Below are 15456 nucleotides of genomic sequence, written 5' to 3'. Positions count from 1 at the left end.
GCTGGTAAAGTGCACTCCAGTTATCTTTCATGCTATTGGTGTTCAGCTGCTTGGCATGTTCAGTATTTATCTCGACTGTTGTATTGGGCAAGCTTAAAAATCACTCCTTTCCTTATCAGTAAGCAGAACATGGGGGCCCTGATCTTGCTGCAATTCTGTTTTGTTTATAACCCTCCAACAGAGTTCATGTTTTCTATAAGGTTCGTACAAAAACTTAACAGCTTTGAGTCAAGCCTTTCATAGCAGCCACAGCAGCATGACTGATACTTCCCCACAGCTAGAGTACTTCCTATATCAAGCTCAGCTTTTACTTCCCCAGACTGGTGCTGGTTGTTTTTAGGTTATTTAATTCTCAGCTTCTCCTTATGCATTTGTTAAGAACTTCTGTACTTAAAAAACATACCAAATCCTGACGTATTTAGTCTGTCTTTGGAGGAACTTGATTATCACATGATGCTTGGAAACTATAGAAAGGATATGTGGATTTATTGCTTTGTTCTGAATATATATATATATAGCTATATAAGTAGTTTGGAGCATTCAATCCTTGTAATTGTACTCGCAAGGTATTTACTAATAGAAGTCAAGAGGATGTGGACAAAAAATGGATGGCCTGGAAGCCGGGTGTGTTGGGAACTCAGCTTTTGTATGTTGCATGTTTTCTCAGCACTATGTAGTAGTGTGGCAACTCGCTGCTTACCAGTGTTGCCTGTGGACTTTGAACTTCTGCACAGCCATGCTGGGGGCTGTCAGGAGGGATAGGAGCACATCAGGATGGGAGCTGGAGAGTTACAGTGGTAGGTTGGAATATTCATAAAGGTGTCTACTACCCAACTATTTTAGGCTTATAACTTCAATCTTAAATAATGAAGCACTCCTTCTGTTTAATAACAGCATGAAATAATTTTATGCTGGTGCATTCTCCCAGGGTTTATTTTTAAAAGCTTTTATTTGCATGGGAAAGCTTATCCACTGGCAATATCCCTACTCCTGTACGAGTTGTTCCAGATTGCAATGTAACTGTTAGCTATTGCATATGTACGTGAGAAATACTACAGCAAAAATGAAGATATGAGCAAATTCAGGAAGATAAAATTAGGATGGGGAGGTTTTGTTTGTTTCCTTTGACATTGGCTTTGAAAGACACTGTGGCTGCTATGGCAGTTAAAATAATGGGTGGGATTTTCATGGTTAATTTGTTAGCGATCACAAGTACTCCAGTTCCTTTGGAAAGAACTTCCTTGTGTATTTATTCCAGTGGGATATTCAGTTCCATAACACTAAACTTCCTGGGAGTTTAGTTGGAATGAGGTAATCATCTTATGAATTTGTGGTCGTCTTGTTTCCTAAACTTGGCATGCATCAGTTAAAGACATGGGTATCTTTCCATAATAAACAAAAGTATTGAGTTTGTCTTAGATGTAGCATGACAGAGAGCATGGAAACTATCAAGTCGCAGGTCTTTGTGATTTATTGATTATTTGTGTGTATATGAAGGCTTTTCCCCTGCTGTTTGGTGGGAATTCCAGACAAGTGTGAAAGAAGAAATAAAATGTATGCAAATGCCAGTTAGATGCATAAAGAAATGTATGAAAATATGAAACTAAGTGGTAATTAAATGTGTGGTTTTGCTTCTAAATCTATACAAATCTCATAGTGCCTTTATGCCAGTATGAAGTCACGCAGTTTTCGCAACCATTTCTCGCTGGAAAAAAGGGTTATTGCCTGTAGGGATGTAATAGAAGAAGATATTTGTGAGTGCTGGATATTTGTCTGTAACCTTTACATGAATCACTTGCTAAAGGTTAAAATAAATAAATATGCCTTAATCCTTTCCCGTGAAGTGGGTAGCAATTGTCCAGGCAGAGCCAGCCACAGTCCTGTGGGGCTTTTTGCTGCTTTCTGTGAAATACAGCCCAAATGCTGAGTGAGGTGGGGTAGGGGACTGCAGGGGCTGTGCTGGCCTGACACGGTTCAGCGATGTCCCCTGCTGATTTAAAAAAAAATATAAAAAAAATCCATGTGATGAGACTGCAAAACCTGTTCTCCTGGGTGTAGGTCTCCTCCCTCACTCTTGTTAACGTCTGTCATAGTATATCACAGGTCTTGGGTGTTTTGGGGATATGAAGCTGAGCAAAGAAAGGCTTCGGGGAGTAGATAGCTTTAATAATTGGAGGCTACATGGTGCATGTAGGGAGGATTTTGAAGTGACAATATCAAACATTAGCTTGTTTATGTAATATTGCTACACAATGCATTTTCTACAAATACTGAACTTCGTAATCACAGTAACGTCTGCCTTTTAAGTCCTACAAAGAAAAGGGTAAGGGGTGGAAGTGACTTACGAGGGAGGGAGACAAATTTGTAGCACTCCAAGGTAAGAGTATGGTCCAGGGAAGAGCTGCACTGAGCTACAAGTCTCCTTGAACCTTCAGGAAGCTGTAAATATCTTTTTAAGACCAAAAGCCGTAAGCTGACAGAAGGGAGATTTAGATTAGACATTAGGAAGAAGCTCTTCCCTGTGAGGATGGTGACACACTGGCGCAGGTTGACCAGAGAAGCTGTGGCTGCCCCATCCCTGGCAGTGTTCAAGGTCAGGTTGGACGGGCTTGGAGCAACCTGGTCAAGTGGAAGGTGTCCCTGCCCGTGGCAGGGGGTTGGAACTGGATGAGCTTTAAGGTCCCTTCCAACCCAGACTATTATATCCTTTTATAAAGTGTAGCATGTGGGGGAAGCTGCTGGTGGTGGTGAGCATCACCAGGGATTTGTTCTTGTGATAGCATGGAATTTCCCAGGTGAAACTCCTAATGGTTCCTAGCAAGCAGAGGGAGCCTAACCCCAATGTGCTCACTGTCCCTGCCTGACAAAATGAGAAATCCCTGCTGAAGCAAAAGCTGCCCTAGTGTTTGTGCATTTTTTTTTTTTTTTTCTTTAAATGCAGAGACCGTGGCTGTGCTGTTTGGGCACTGCTGTCTCTGACAGCAGGAGGAAGCAGGTAGTAGCTTTTCTGTGGGAGGGAGGAGGTCCCAGTGCCATGTGTACTTTGCTCAGGACTTTGGCACAGTGGGGCTGTGACGGGACGTTCAACTGATTGCAAATGAGCGCTGGGGATAGCAGGCACGTAAGTAGGGAGCTGGAAATCCGGTGGGGTTCAGACCCTCCAGGGCCTCTTCTGGCTTCATTTTCTGGGTTGGAAAATAGGGAATTAGTGGGCATGCTGAAAGAAGTTTACCTTGTCCTGCCTGCTCCTGTGCCAGGACACCTTCCTCCTGCCCAGGCCTGTCAGCGTCTTTAGGCTCCTGCCATGGAGATGGAGGTGTTTCCTGACCTAGGCCTTGCTAATCATCATCATGAAGACAACACAAAACCTGGGACCCAAGTCCAGGCTCAGCTGGATCATCTCAGCAGGAGTTTTCATTTGGAGTGACAGTCATAAAAGGCTTAAAACTCTGTTCAACTTTCTTTTACAATGTCCTCAGTATGTCCTTTTCCCAAAATGTGGTTGCTTTTCATGTGTGGCTATATTTCCCTGTTGGGGGTTCTTTTGGGGCTGGGTAGGAGGAAATTGAAGCAAATGCTGACGTTGCACAAATATAACAACTTTGGTGCTTTGATCTTGCAAACAAAATAATGCTGTTCTTGCTTCTCTTCTTAGGATGTGCCTAACAAAAATGTTGCTTGTCTTAATGCAGAAAAAACCAAAGCTATAAAAGCTTTACTGAAGCCTACCTTAATTTGACTCTAAAATGCCTTGCTGTATTGCTTTGTGCAGACTAACCCCCTTTTTACTTGCAAATCTCTTGCCACTGTGAATTAAGTTGTGTATTATGCAAATCTCCCTTTCAGTTATTCTTTTTTTTATACCTTGATTTTGAATCTTTCCTTTAGATCATGGCTTGCATGACATTTTCTTTCTTTTCCTTTCTTTTGGCTGTTTGCAAAGACTCTTGGGAGGATTTGACAGATGTGGTGGAGCAATTGCGTGATGATACTGAAGGTGCGTGCCACGCCAACGTCTTTCAGCTATTATTTCCACTAATGATTGGCTTTTGCCTTATGATTTTGAGCCTGAGTGCAACGTACAGTTTGCCAGTGCCAGTGGCTGGGGCTTTCTGAACATGCTTGTCTGGTTGAACCAGGTTCCCAGCCAGAATGTGTTGTACTAGTTGCACTCTGTGTGGATGGTTGGTTTCTGCTGTTAGAGTATTAAACGAAATGCCTTTGATCGCTCAAGTCTATGCATTGCTCTTGATATTGTCTCACTTTACATTTAAAATGGATATTGTGAAGGCTTTTCTTATTTTTATCATCCCTTTCAGGGGTTCCATGTGATCAATTTTGGCTTCTAAATTCTTATTGATCTCTCTTTTGAAAATGTGTGCATATAATATTGCTTAAAAATACGTTTCAAAAATGTTGGGGTATTGTGACTTCAAGTAGTGGTAGAAAAAGTGAATCAACAAGAGGCTAGTTTACTTATATCAAATGCTTTCTAAGGCAATGATTTTTCTAGGCCTGATATAAACACAACTTAAAAGGTTGCAGCAATATATGGAAGCTAAATTGTAAAAAGATATTTCAGAAATCACTCCAAAGCTTTAGATTTTCTGAAATATTTCTATGGATCAACTCCAGACTTTGCAACAGTGACTTGGAATTGCAAATTCCAAAACTTGGAATTGCAAATTTTGGTTAAAACTTGTCAAGTACTCAATGAGATGATTTTTTCATAGTGCTTCTTGTTTCATAAAAATGGTGAAGAAAAAAACACCCCCTATTTCATGAAGTAGTTGAATCTCCAATTCAGCATTCACTCAAGTAAATTTGTAATCTGATGACAAAACAAAACTCTTCATGCTTGGGATGGAAGTGTTTCCAGCACAAAAGGCTAATACACCTTTGGGAGGCAAAGGACTTACTCCTTTTGTGGCTGGGAAGTTTTAAGTGCTCATTGCCAGGAAGAACGTAGATGAGGGTGTAGAAGGATGGTTAGGGTATTTGTCTATACAAGCCAAATGATTTAAAATGGCAATCTCAAATTAGAAGCTAAAGATAGGGTTCTTGATGTCTAAAAGATTTATGGGCAGAAGTACTGTTAATCTCACACTGATAATCCTAAATGAGTAAAGTCAGACATTGCATTTCAGCTTTTCTTGCCAATTAGTGCATGGAGTGTTTTCAGAGGTGTTGTGGATTGCAGATCCCATGGTGGCACTCTTTTTAACAGTGCTTTACTCGGTTTGGTTTAATTCTCACTGATAGGATGATAACCAAAAGCTGCATTTGTTTCTTTATAGCACAGATAAGCACTTTAAACATGAGGCATGGAAAAGCCAAAGAGTGAAATGGAGTAGGCTTATGTTATGGATTCAGGGTTATAGATAGAGGGTAAAGTATGAGCAACACCATGAGGGATACATCTGTCTTAAAATATGTAGTTGTGATTACTGCTAGAATAGTAACTGATAGTTAAGAAAAGTAATGCAGATAGGTTTGGGACTTAAGAAAAACCTTCCTGTGAACATAATTTTAAGTGTGTTTCCCGCAGAAGAAAAAAGCAAAATCAACCATGACAAAAATTTATTTATATTTGGAAACTTGGGTGGTTTAGATCTTTTTTCAAGAGGGTGTGTTGTGCACAGAAGTTAGTTTTGATTGATTAACTGCATCTTTGGCTGGTCATCTTCTGTGGATGGTGCCTTTCTTAACTGTTGCGCCTAGTTAAATGCCTGGACTTCTGCCTGGTGGCCTCGTAAACACAGCAGGCTTCTGAACAGCCATGGAGATGTTCTTTCCTGGCACAACAGCTAATTCACAGCAGCTCCAGCTCATGACATCTCCAAGGCAGTCTTTATGGGATAAAAAAAAGAAGGGGGGAGGGGGTGTTTGAGACTTTTTTTCTTTTTCCATAAGTCACTGTGCAGATGTTTTGTATTTATTTTGCCAGGGTGGGACACATTTGAAATGTGTGTCTTGGCTGTTTGTGCTTCTATCATTGTTTTCCATGACCATTCTGTTTTTTTTTTTAAACCTCCACATGCTGGTGTGTGTGGGAACTGTCCTCCTTGGTGACTGATCAGAGACTGGTGGATGCTTGATACAGACTGGGATTTCCCCCTCAAAAGTCAATATTAAGGACGTAATAGCAAGGACAACTGAAGCAGTGGTGAGGCACTGGCACAGGTTGCAGAGCAGCTGTGGCTGCCCCATCCCTTACAATGTTCAAGGCCAGGTTGGACGGTTGAACCCCATGGCAGGGGGTTGGAACTGCGTGAGCTTTAAGGTCCCTTCCAACACAAACTGTTCTGTGATATGCTTCTGTGAAAATGCTCCTTCTCTTAAAGAAATCAAATTTTATTTTGGTAAGGTGATCTTAGTCCCACTGCTTTCCTCTTCACTGTCAGTCCCTCAGAGAAGACAGGTTGAATTTTGAATATAGAAGCAAAACATTTGTAGACTTAAACATATTTGTGTAGAAACAGACGTGCTTCTGCTTTTCACTTGTGAAAAGTCATGTCATTTTTATTTTTATTGCCCTTTAAGAAAATGCTTGCATGACACAGAACATGCATCACCCCATCCTTGCGGGCTTGGGGGCTTGCATTGCTGGATGGCAGACAAGGCGTTTGGATCTGAGGGAATGTCAGGAAATAGAAGCAGCTTAAAAAATACATAATGATATTGAACTCCAGTTTAAATTATGACAGTCCTTAATTTATCTAGGGATTTCCTTTCCACATTTATTTGAAATTGTACATGTGTTCATGATTACGTAGTGTGAGCAGCTGGAACTAATATCTTTGCTGATGTGAATTGGCTTAACTGAAACTCAGTGCACTGTAGATAATGGCCTGGTTTGTTTTGAAATCAAGTCTTTGCCCATTAACATATCTCAGTTAATGTGAAAACAGTATGAACTGCTTGCAGGATGTCATTTCTCTTTCATGGACAGAAGCAGCCTTTCTAAATTTCAGGCGGCTTTGTGTTCTTGATTGAGGATAGATTCAGTACATGGAGCACCTTGCTCAAATACTAATTAACTGGCATTACTTTGAGTGGATTTGTTCACATCTACAGTGTTTCATGACTTTCTGCATTTGATCAAAGTTCTAGTTTTATTCTAGTTTCTTAATTCTTTTAGAGTAATCTAGTGATAAATTATTGTTAGCAGGTGAGAAGTACTTAGACCACAGTTGCAGCTTAATCCTTTGAGATCTAGTTTTGCATTAATTTTTTCCTTGACTTTTAGGTTCCTAGGTATTTTAGAAACCTGTGACTTCAGTGTTTTAAGGAAATAGATAAGCTGATTGGTTTACCCTGTCATCTTAGTGGGATGCAAGTGCAGTTCAGTCATGACTACTTACATCCCATGTAGTTAGAAAAAAAATTCTGTTCTGTAGAAGCTACAATATCTAAACAGCAAAGTGTCTTAAGAATTTAAGATTCTCAAAACCAAACTACATTGACAGGCAAAGTTTAAGGGCCAAGATTTTACTTTTTAATGTTTTTCAATATTGCATGTATGGTAAAACACAGGCAGAGGTTTTGCAGTTGGAGGCAGCAAGAGATAGTTGGGGAAGATCCTGACACAAACAGAAATTCTCAATTGCACATCAGGGTCCAACTTCTCAAAGCAAAAAGTGTTTGGTTGAGTTAAAGCTATTTGGGTAGTGTTATTGTGTAAAAGTCATCTTTGCTTGCTGTTTTAAAGCTGTATATGTTGCAGTGCACATAATGGTATAAATTACTTAGTATTTAATTTTTGGAATAAATCTTTGTGATTTTATCCTGTTTCATACTATGTAACAGTTATTTGGTTTGCAAGATGACAATCTTGGATAAGCTGCATGTGCAGAGCACCATCGTTCACAACAGACTGATGAAGTAAAAATCTTTGATTAGTGCATGTGATGATTCTTTAGACTGTGATTGCACATTTTGGTCTTAAATGAAAGCATAGCCATATGTTTTATTAAGGTAATGATGTGCAACAGTCACAGACCTCTCAGACTCATGGAAAACCATGTGCCTTACCTTAAAAAGCATGCCTTTGACCTCAGCATAGATCTGTGTGGGGCAGCAGCTCTCCGTACTCTTAAGAAATACGTATGGTTTCCGGTGAGTATGTAATGGAGTAGGACACTGACCCTGAGCAGTGTCCTTGGACTCTGCCATAATTCAAATTAGCTAATAACTAGAGCTGAAGTAATATTTCTAAACAAGAAAAGCATAATTTTGTGACAGTATTTGTCTGCAGTAGGGGCAAATGCCACAGTTGTGTTCATATACTCTTAAAGGTCAGCTGTGATAGATGCTGTTGGAGGTGGTTGCCATTAGTTTTATCCAGAAGTACACAGAAGACTGTTTCAATTGCGTGTACAAAAAATACTTTTTGCAAGTACTACATCTGACTTGTTTTTCCTGAGTCTGCGTTCCTAGTAACGGTGACTGTTAGCCTTGTTGGAAATCATAACATGGATTGCAAATCACAGAACAGGTAATCTGCTTTATGTACGTGCCAAATCTGTTGGCTTAAAATAGTGTTAGTTCTGCAAAGGCAATAAAAATCACCCGCTAAATGAAATCTTACTACAGTCCAGTGCTTCTGTGAGAATTTCATTCCCAAAGGAGTACTTCAAAGCTTCCTAAATGATGAAAATAATTTGGGATTGCCTAATCTCAGCCTTTTTATAAAATGTGAGCTGAGATAATCAGCGCCTGAAGAGTGTAGAGCTAGTAAAACAGAACACTTAGGGGGTTTTGACCACTTTGTCCCTCAGCAATGGAAGATTGGATGGAGATACAGCAACAACTGGACTTGTTTGCCAGTTCCCCGGACCAGGAGGTGTTTGTCCATGGCAGCAGGTTTGGCCTGGCACACAACTAAACTTGCAGCTGTCAACGGGTGGCAATTCCAGCTGGCATTGCTTAGCGCCGGCTGTACTTTCCCCTTCTCCAACAAACATCTCCCCTCCTTGAGCTGCTTGGTGCGGCTCTAATGGAATTTAGAGCAGGAGACTTCAGGTCCTGCTTTATCCTGGAGAAGAAAGGGGACCATCTCACCTCTACACCGTGGGTTTTTTCACAGCCCTCAGCTTCAATGGGTGCTATGCGTACATGGGTGTTAGTGGTGTTGCCACAGTGCTTGGTCTGAGTATTTTTTCCAAGTCATCAGCAGCATCCCCAGTAAAACAGCCTGTCCTCTGGCAGACAGGCCACCCAAAACTAAGTGGCAATAATGAGACCTTGCCTGCTGTGGAGCCGTGGAATGTAACCATGGCATGCTTCAGGGGCAGATTCGGCACATCCCCCTTTGTTCCCAGGTTTCACGAATGCTGTCTTTCAATTCCCTTTCATAATTTCTCACGTTCTTTGATTGAGGATGTTTGCATTTCCACTTCAGTAGTTGCTTCTCGTCTCCTAGCCCTGAGGTGCCTTTCAGTGTCTCCTTCTGTCTGGCATAAGGAGTCTCAGTCTAGTTGCTCTTCTTGCCTGTTTTGGGTTCAGCCATAGGTTACCAAATCAGATATTACTCTTATCAGCTACAGGTTGCTGGGCCTACAGTGCTTTTCAACCTGCAGGAGACAGTGAAGGCTGGAGGTGGGAACAGTGAATTTTCATGGTTCTATGAAGTGTTGCTCCTTGCTCTCCTTATGGCTAGTGGGTGCTGCCAAGATGCCTCACTGCAGTGGCACTAGGTTTGAGAGAACAAGGAGTTTGTGTTTGAGCAACTGGACTTGTCAGTATCAGCATCACGATGAAGCAGGATGATGACTTGCATCAATAGGACAAGTCCTGTAGGAGATTGCAGTAGTCTCAGAAGAATATACCCCTTGCCCTCTTCTGCCTAGGTTGTTGCTTTTAAAATTGCAAGCTATTGTTCCTCACACTTGTATTGACAAGAGAATGAGAACTGTTAACAATCCAGATGTCTCAAGTCTACCTGCCTAGTAGTGATTTGATGTATACTCGGTGGCAAACCTGCTGAAAGCAACCCCAAACTTCTGCAGGACTTCCCCTAGGGAATTATATCTAGTTCTTCAGTCTCCAGTGTTTATTTGCTTTACTTGTTTGCTACATGCAAGCATGCTTTGTCAATGCAGCAGATAATGTGTACCCTGTGCTTAGATACGTAGTCTCAGATGTCCTCTTGTCATATTTTTGCTGCTAAGTGTAGTGAATTCACTCATGAAGGTGGCAAGTTGGCTCAAGGGTCCATGGCTGTTTAGAGAATAAATGTACCTTACAGGGATGAAACTGCTTGCACTGAAGAGCTTCAGTGCAAAAATTGGTTGTGAGATTATCAGGGAAAAGATAGAAACAGAAAACTTACAACTGATGCAACATCATTTTAGGAACCAGGGGACAGCACTGTTGTAAGTAAGTATCTTTCCTGAGGTGTTGGAATTGCACTGATGGTGTTTGGGAAGAGAGGATAGGTGTTGGTATAGGCATGTTGTACAGGTCCTGGAGCAGAAGGCCTGAAGGCTGAGAGTAGATTGGAAAATGGATGTCTCTATTTATTTCATGTGATGAAAAGCAACCAGCAAGTACAAAGGCCTAAATATTTATCATGTGGTAGAGAAAGAATATAGTCTTGGAGGATCTGTCTTTGTTGGCAGTGAGCTGGCAGAGGAGCCATGAAGATCAGCTCCTTATTGACAGGGGTAAAACTGAGTAGTGTTGATAAAATGAAGAGAGAGAGGTGGGAATAGGCTCCATGTCACATCCAAGTTGGAAAAAAGAAATTGTGAGCAGGAAAGATGCAAGACTGGGTAGAGACACACTGCTGCATTAAGTGTGAGTTGATTAATGGTTACTGTTAGATAGAAGAAATACTGAGTTGAGAATTCTTACCAGTTTGTAGTTGTTGGACGTAGCTGGAGATTTGAGTTGGAACAAGTGATAGGCATAACATTCAGTAACATGTCATCAAGATGTAAAGCACTTGATGGTGCTTTACATCTGCAGTTAATTAACAGCAGTCTTCAAACTTTTCTATCTTAAAAATGTAAAGCTTTGGTAGTTATTCGAAGTATTGAAGCACCCTTAATGTGATATATTGCTTATTCCCTTGTCATTGTGGCTTTGGCCAAAAAATGCTAGTTAATTTTGATTTTTTTGTTTTCTACAAAAAGGCCTGAAGAAAGTGCCTCATATGAAACTGTCACTGCCCCTAAAAATATCTTCAAAATTGAGGAACAAAAAGAGAGAGATGGGGTATCTTACTGTATTAAAAATGGCTTTTGTTATTTGACAGTATTTTTCTTCCCCCCCTCCCTTTTTTTTAATAGATCCTAACTATCTCATGGCTAATGAACGCATGAACCTGATGAACATGGCGAAACTGAGTATCAAGGGGTTGATCGAATCAGCACTTAATCTGGGCAGGACGCTGGACTCTGACTACGCACCTCTCCAGCAGTTCTTCGTTGTGATGGAACATTGCCTTAAGCATGGCCTGAAAGGTAACCTTGCTTTAGAGGAGTCCTCCAGGCTGTTTGTCAGAGCATAGGAGTGAGCAAGAGAAATCTTCTTCTAAAATCTAATTTTGTAATCTTCAATAGGCTAAAGAGGGGTGGACCAGGGTCACCTCTGTGGTCACAGTTGACTTGTGAGGCCATAGGAAGGGAGAAAAATCCCCCAAGGTGTGACACTGCGGGTGAAAAGTTCACAGTTGTTGCAGGAGCTTGCCATTTTTAAACCAGCTTTTCTGATGATTTGAGTACAACTAAATTACCAGTGATAAAAATAGCTCCTCAGCAACCTCATGACTCCCTTTTTGTCTGTGGAGAAGGAGCAGGTTCCAAGTGGTGGTGTAGTCCTTTTCCTTGTAATGTGATGGTCAGTGAGAGAAAATGACTGCACGCATCAAGTGTAATGTAGAGGTAGTGACAGCATCCTAGTAGAAATTCTGACCTCTAGCAGTGAGTCTTAAGTTGCTGGGATTTCACTGGATGTTGTTGTTTTGGCATACTGGGGATGTGTGGAATATTTTCTGGCATCTGTCTTGAGCTCCTGTTGCCTTATTTGAATGATACCAGTAATTGTCACACTTGGGCAAAAGAAGTCATCTTTGGTACTTGGCCAGCAGCAGGCCCAGAAGAATCTTTCTGGCAGTCTTTGTCTACTATTTCTTCTGACCATGCCTAATGGTCTCTTTTTACATTATCTTCTCTTGTAGCCAAAAAGACATTTCTTGGGCAAAACAAGTCATTTTGGGGACCTCTAGAACTAGTAGAAAAACTTGTTCCTGAAGCTGCAGAAATTACAGCAAGCGTTAAGGATCTCCCAGGGCTGAAGTAAGTACAGTCTTCTACTGCACAAGTACATATGTTTTTTTATTGTAAGAAGGATCCTGAAGAAGAGAAGGAGGGGCAAACATAACCTTCATGAACATACCTGCCATCTTGGGCTGATAAAAATAGATCTTCACTCTCTTTTTCTTTATCAAAGATCTTCAGAAGGAGAGCGTAGGATATACTCCTTCAGTGGGGTCTTATGGAGAATAGTGAATTTATTACTAGCACTAAACCAGTGGCCATGTGTCTTAGGGCTGGGAACAGCCTTTTCTGACTATTTCTGAAGTCAAACTGAAGAGGAAGGGAATTGGAAGGAAGGTGATTACAGGTTAAATAGTTCTGAGGCTGATAGACAGAGGTAATTTTTCTTCTAAATAAATTCAGGTAAACTTGTAAAGTTTGTGTAAAAGAGAAGCTCAGCACGAAGTTGGACAAGATACTAGCTTGTGTTAAAGAGAGGAGAAAAAAAACCTACCCAAAACATATATTGCTTTTAAAAATTTCATAGACATTTCAGACATCACATTCAGGTTTGATTATTCCATGCTAAAAAAGAAAACTTTAAGAGGCTTTCGGCCTGGGAATAGAAAAAAGATGCAAGGAAGCTTTTGTATGAGCAGCAGGACTAAGGGTAAATCTTTGCTGAAAGAAGAGATGAATAGATTCAATAACAGCTTCTTTCGGGTTAGTATTTAGCAATGTGCATATGGACAAGTGCTTTTACTGGAGATCTGTGCAGGACTCTTCCTGGCACATCTGACAAGACCAGCGTGCAGTGCCAGCAGTGTTGTGCCAGAGCTCCTCTAACTTTCCCTATTGTAAAAGAATATTAAAACATGAAATAAATTGAACTAAAGAACAATTCTGGAATTAAGTGTTGAAACCTTGGATTCATACTAACCCTTGGGAAGTGTCATGTCGTGTTTTAGTGAGGTCAAGAATGGGGAGTAATGAAGATGCCTTTCATGCGCAGTTGCTGCTTATTGCAATTAAGGTTAGAAAATGAAGTGCCCCACGTGCTCCTTGGTGTAAGACAGTTGACTGACTGCTGGAGGTGGAAAAGAAATTTCCTTCTGATCAGCTCAATGGGGGGGGGGGGTTTACACCTTCCTTTGGAGCAACTGGTGCTGGCTTCTGGCCAGAGCTGTGATGCAGCGTATCAGTTGTATTTTTAAAGCTGTATGCTTCAGATTGCCAGGAGAAACAGAGGGGGGAAGGACTGTGTCGTAACCCATTGCACCCTGTGAGTGTGTTGAGCAAACTAGTTGAAAAGAACATTACTGAAGTTGTGTTTTCCATTGTCTTTGTGGATTCTCACTCAACTGAACACCTACCTGAAGGAGTGGTGCTTGGGCATTGGTGCTGAACTGAAGTATATACATTATTCTGACTTGCCTTGTGCAAAACTGATTTTGAATTAGGTGGTGATGTGTTGAAGCAGCTGATCTCTGTGTAGTAACATCCAGCAGCGATAAGTCAGGGAAATATTTTTAGTATAACAAAAAGTGCATAATTAGTTATGAGAGAAGCAGTGATTGCTTGAAGTAGTTTGTAACTATTTAATGTCTTGTATTTCCTGATTTTCATAGAATCCCAGACTGGTTTGGTTGGAAGAGACCTTAAAGCTTATCCAGGTCCAACCCCCTGCCATGGGCAGGGACACCTTTCACTAGAGCAGGTTTCTCCAAGCCCCATCCATTCATCAGTGCCAGCTCTCTTTGAGATGTAGATCCTTCAAATAGAAGGGGATTATTAGAGCTATTTGTGAATGTGCATTGCAGTATGTCTGCAACTGTTTTGTTTCTGGCCTTTGTAGGACTCCTGTGGGTAGAGGAAGAGCTTGGCTTCGCCTGGCTCTGATGCAGAAGAAGCTTTCTGAATACATGAAAGCCTTGATTAACAGAAAGGATCTTCTCAGGTGAGTGCTGAGCTCATCCTCAGATTAGGTTGTGTTCGCCTCTGTCCTCTTATAAGATCTTTATTATCTTCCACACCCAAATGGTAAACTATGTGTGTACTTTTTGTGAGAAACGTTAATATTTGTGAATTGCAGATCATCTTCCGGGGGATTAAAAAAGCTCAGTATTCTTTCTTAATTCAGAAGCTGTTAATTCTCCACTTTGTCTCAAATATTCATTAGAATAAACACAAGTTTTGGTTCCAAAGAGATTATTTAAGTGAAATATACATACAGAAGGAATACAGCATTCTCCGTCTGCAGTCTTGGCACTGGATATATTTCTGACCTTGTCACTCCATTACTGTCTGTATTGGAACAAGTAATTTCACTTCCCCATATCTCTGGTTCCTACTCATAAAATGGCAATAATTTTGTAGTTTAATTGAAAGCCCATGGATTTGAACTACTATGTCTGTGTATAGCAGTAGGATTTAATAAATACGTTGGGTACTCCTTGACTCAAACCAGTAGGGTGTTTGTTGGCTGTCCATGTAAAGCCATACCTGACTTGGGGTTAGAAAGGACAACTTGGTATTGTCCACTGGAAAATGTGGCAGTGGCTTGTGTTAATCACTGTAGTAATAGGGGAGTAGAAGGATGCTACTTAAGCTCTGATATTAAGCTCCAGTCTTAAATCTTCAGCGTGCTGTACCGTTACTCTACAACTGTGCTTACTTTCCACCACATTTCAGGGGTGAGGAACCAGGTCTCCTACTCACTGGGTCTTTGCCTTGCCTAAAAACTTAATCTGCTGAGAGAGGTATGTTCAGTCAGAGCAGGAGTGCGTTGACATAGAAGTACGTTCCTGCGTGGACAATGTGCCACAGCCTGGGTTTTTGTTACGGCTGAGCTTGCATTATATTGTGTATGAAACCGAAGGGATCCATCCCATGCTAATTGACTCATTTTAGTTGACTTTTAAAGATTCAACAGTTGTCTTCTCTTGCTGTGCATCATGCAGTGAATTTTATGAGCCTAATGCACTGATGATGGAAGAAGAAGGTGCGATCATTGCTGGTCTCCTAGTAGGTTTGAATGTCATCGATGCCAACTTCTGCATGAAGGGAGAAGACCTGGACTCTCAGGTATTTGGTATTCAGTTAATGTGGGGTTTTTTCTGCTCATTTAAATTGGAAGAATTTTGCATTGTAGAGGACTTTAATCAACTGAGATACAAGTTTGCTACTAAGTGCA

General features: G+C 40.9%; 1 protein-coding gene across 3 annotated transcripts in view; it reads left to right on the top strand.

Annotated features, from left to right (window-relative positions):
* The window catches only part of RUFY3 (RUN and FYVE domain containing 3), a 30342-nt gene that overhangs the window by 6973 nt on the left and 7913 nt on the right, over positions 1–15456 (top strand). For 2 of the 3 annotated variants that reach the window (XM_010018318.1, XM_010018317.1), the window contains exons 2-5: positions 11295–11468; positions 12185–12302; positions 14119–14220; positions 15224–15347. In XM_010018318.1, coding sequence (XP_010016620.1) covers positions 11295–11468; positions 12185–12302; positions 14119–14220; positions 15224–15347 — 518 coding nt within the window. Of the gene's footprint in view, positions 1–3943; positions 3998–11294; positions 11469–12184; positions 12303–14118; positions 14221–15223; positions 15348–15456 lie in introns of all 3 variants that reach the window. The other variant, XM_010018315.1, reaches the window with a different exon arrangement.

The sequence above is a fragment of the Nestor notabilis genome, unplaced genomic scaffold (assembly GCF_000696875.1).
Source record: "Nestor notabilis isolate BGI_N333 unplaced genomic scaffold, ASM69687v1 scaffold21287, whole genome shotgun sequence".
Classification (NCBI taxonomy): Eukaryota; Metazoa; Chordata; class Aves; order Psittaciformes; family Psittacidae; genus Nestor; species Nestor notabilis.
The sequence above is the reverse complement of the archived record's forward strand: the minus strand, read 5'-3'. Positions and strand labels throughout refer to the sequence as shown.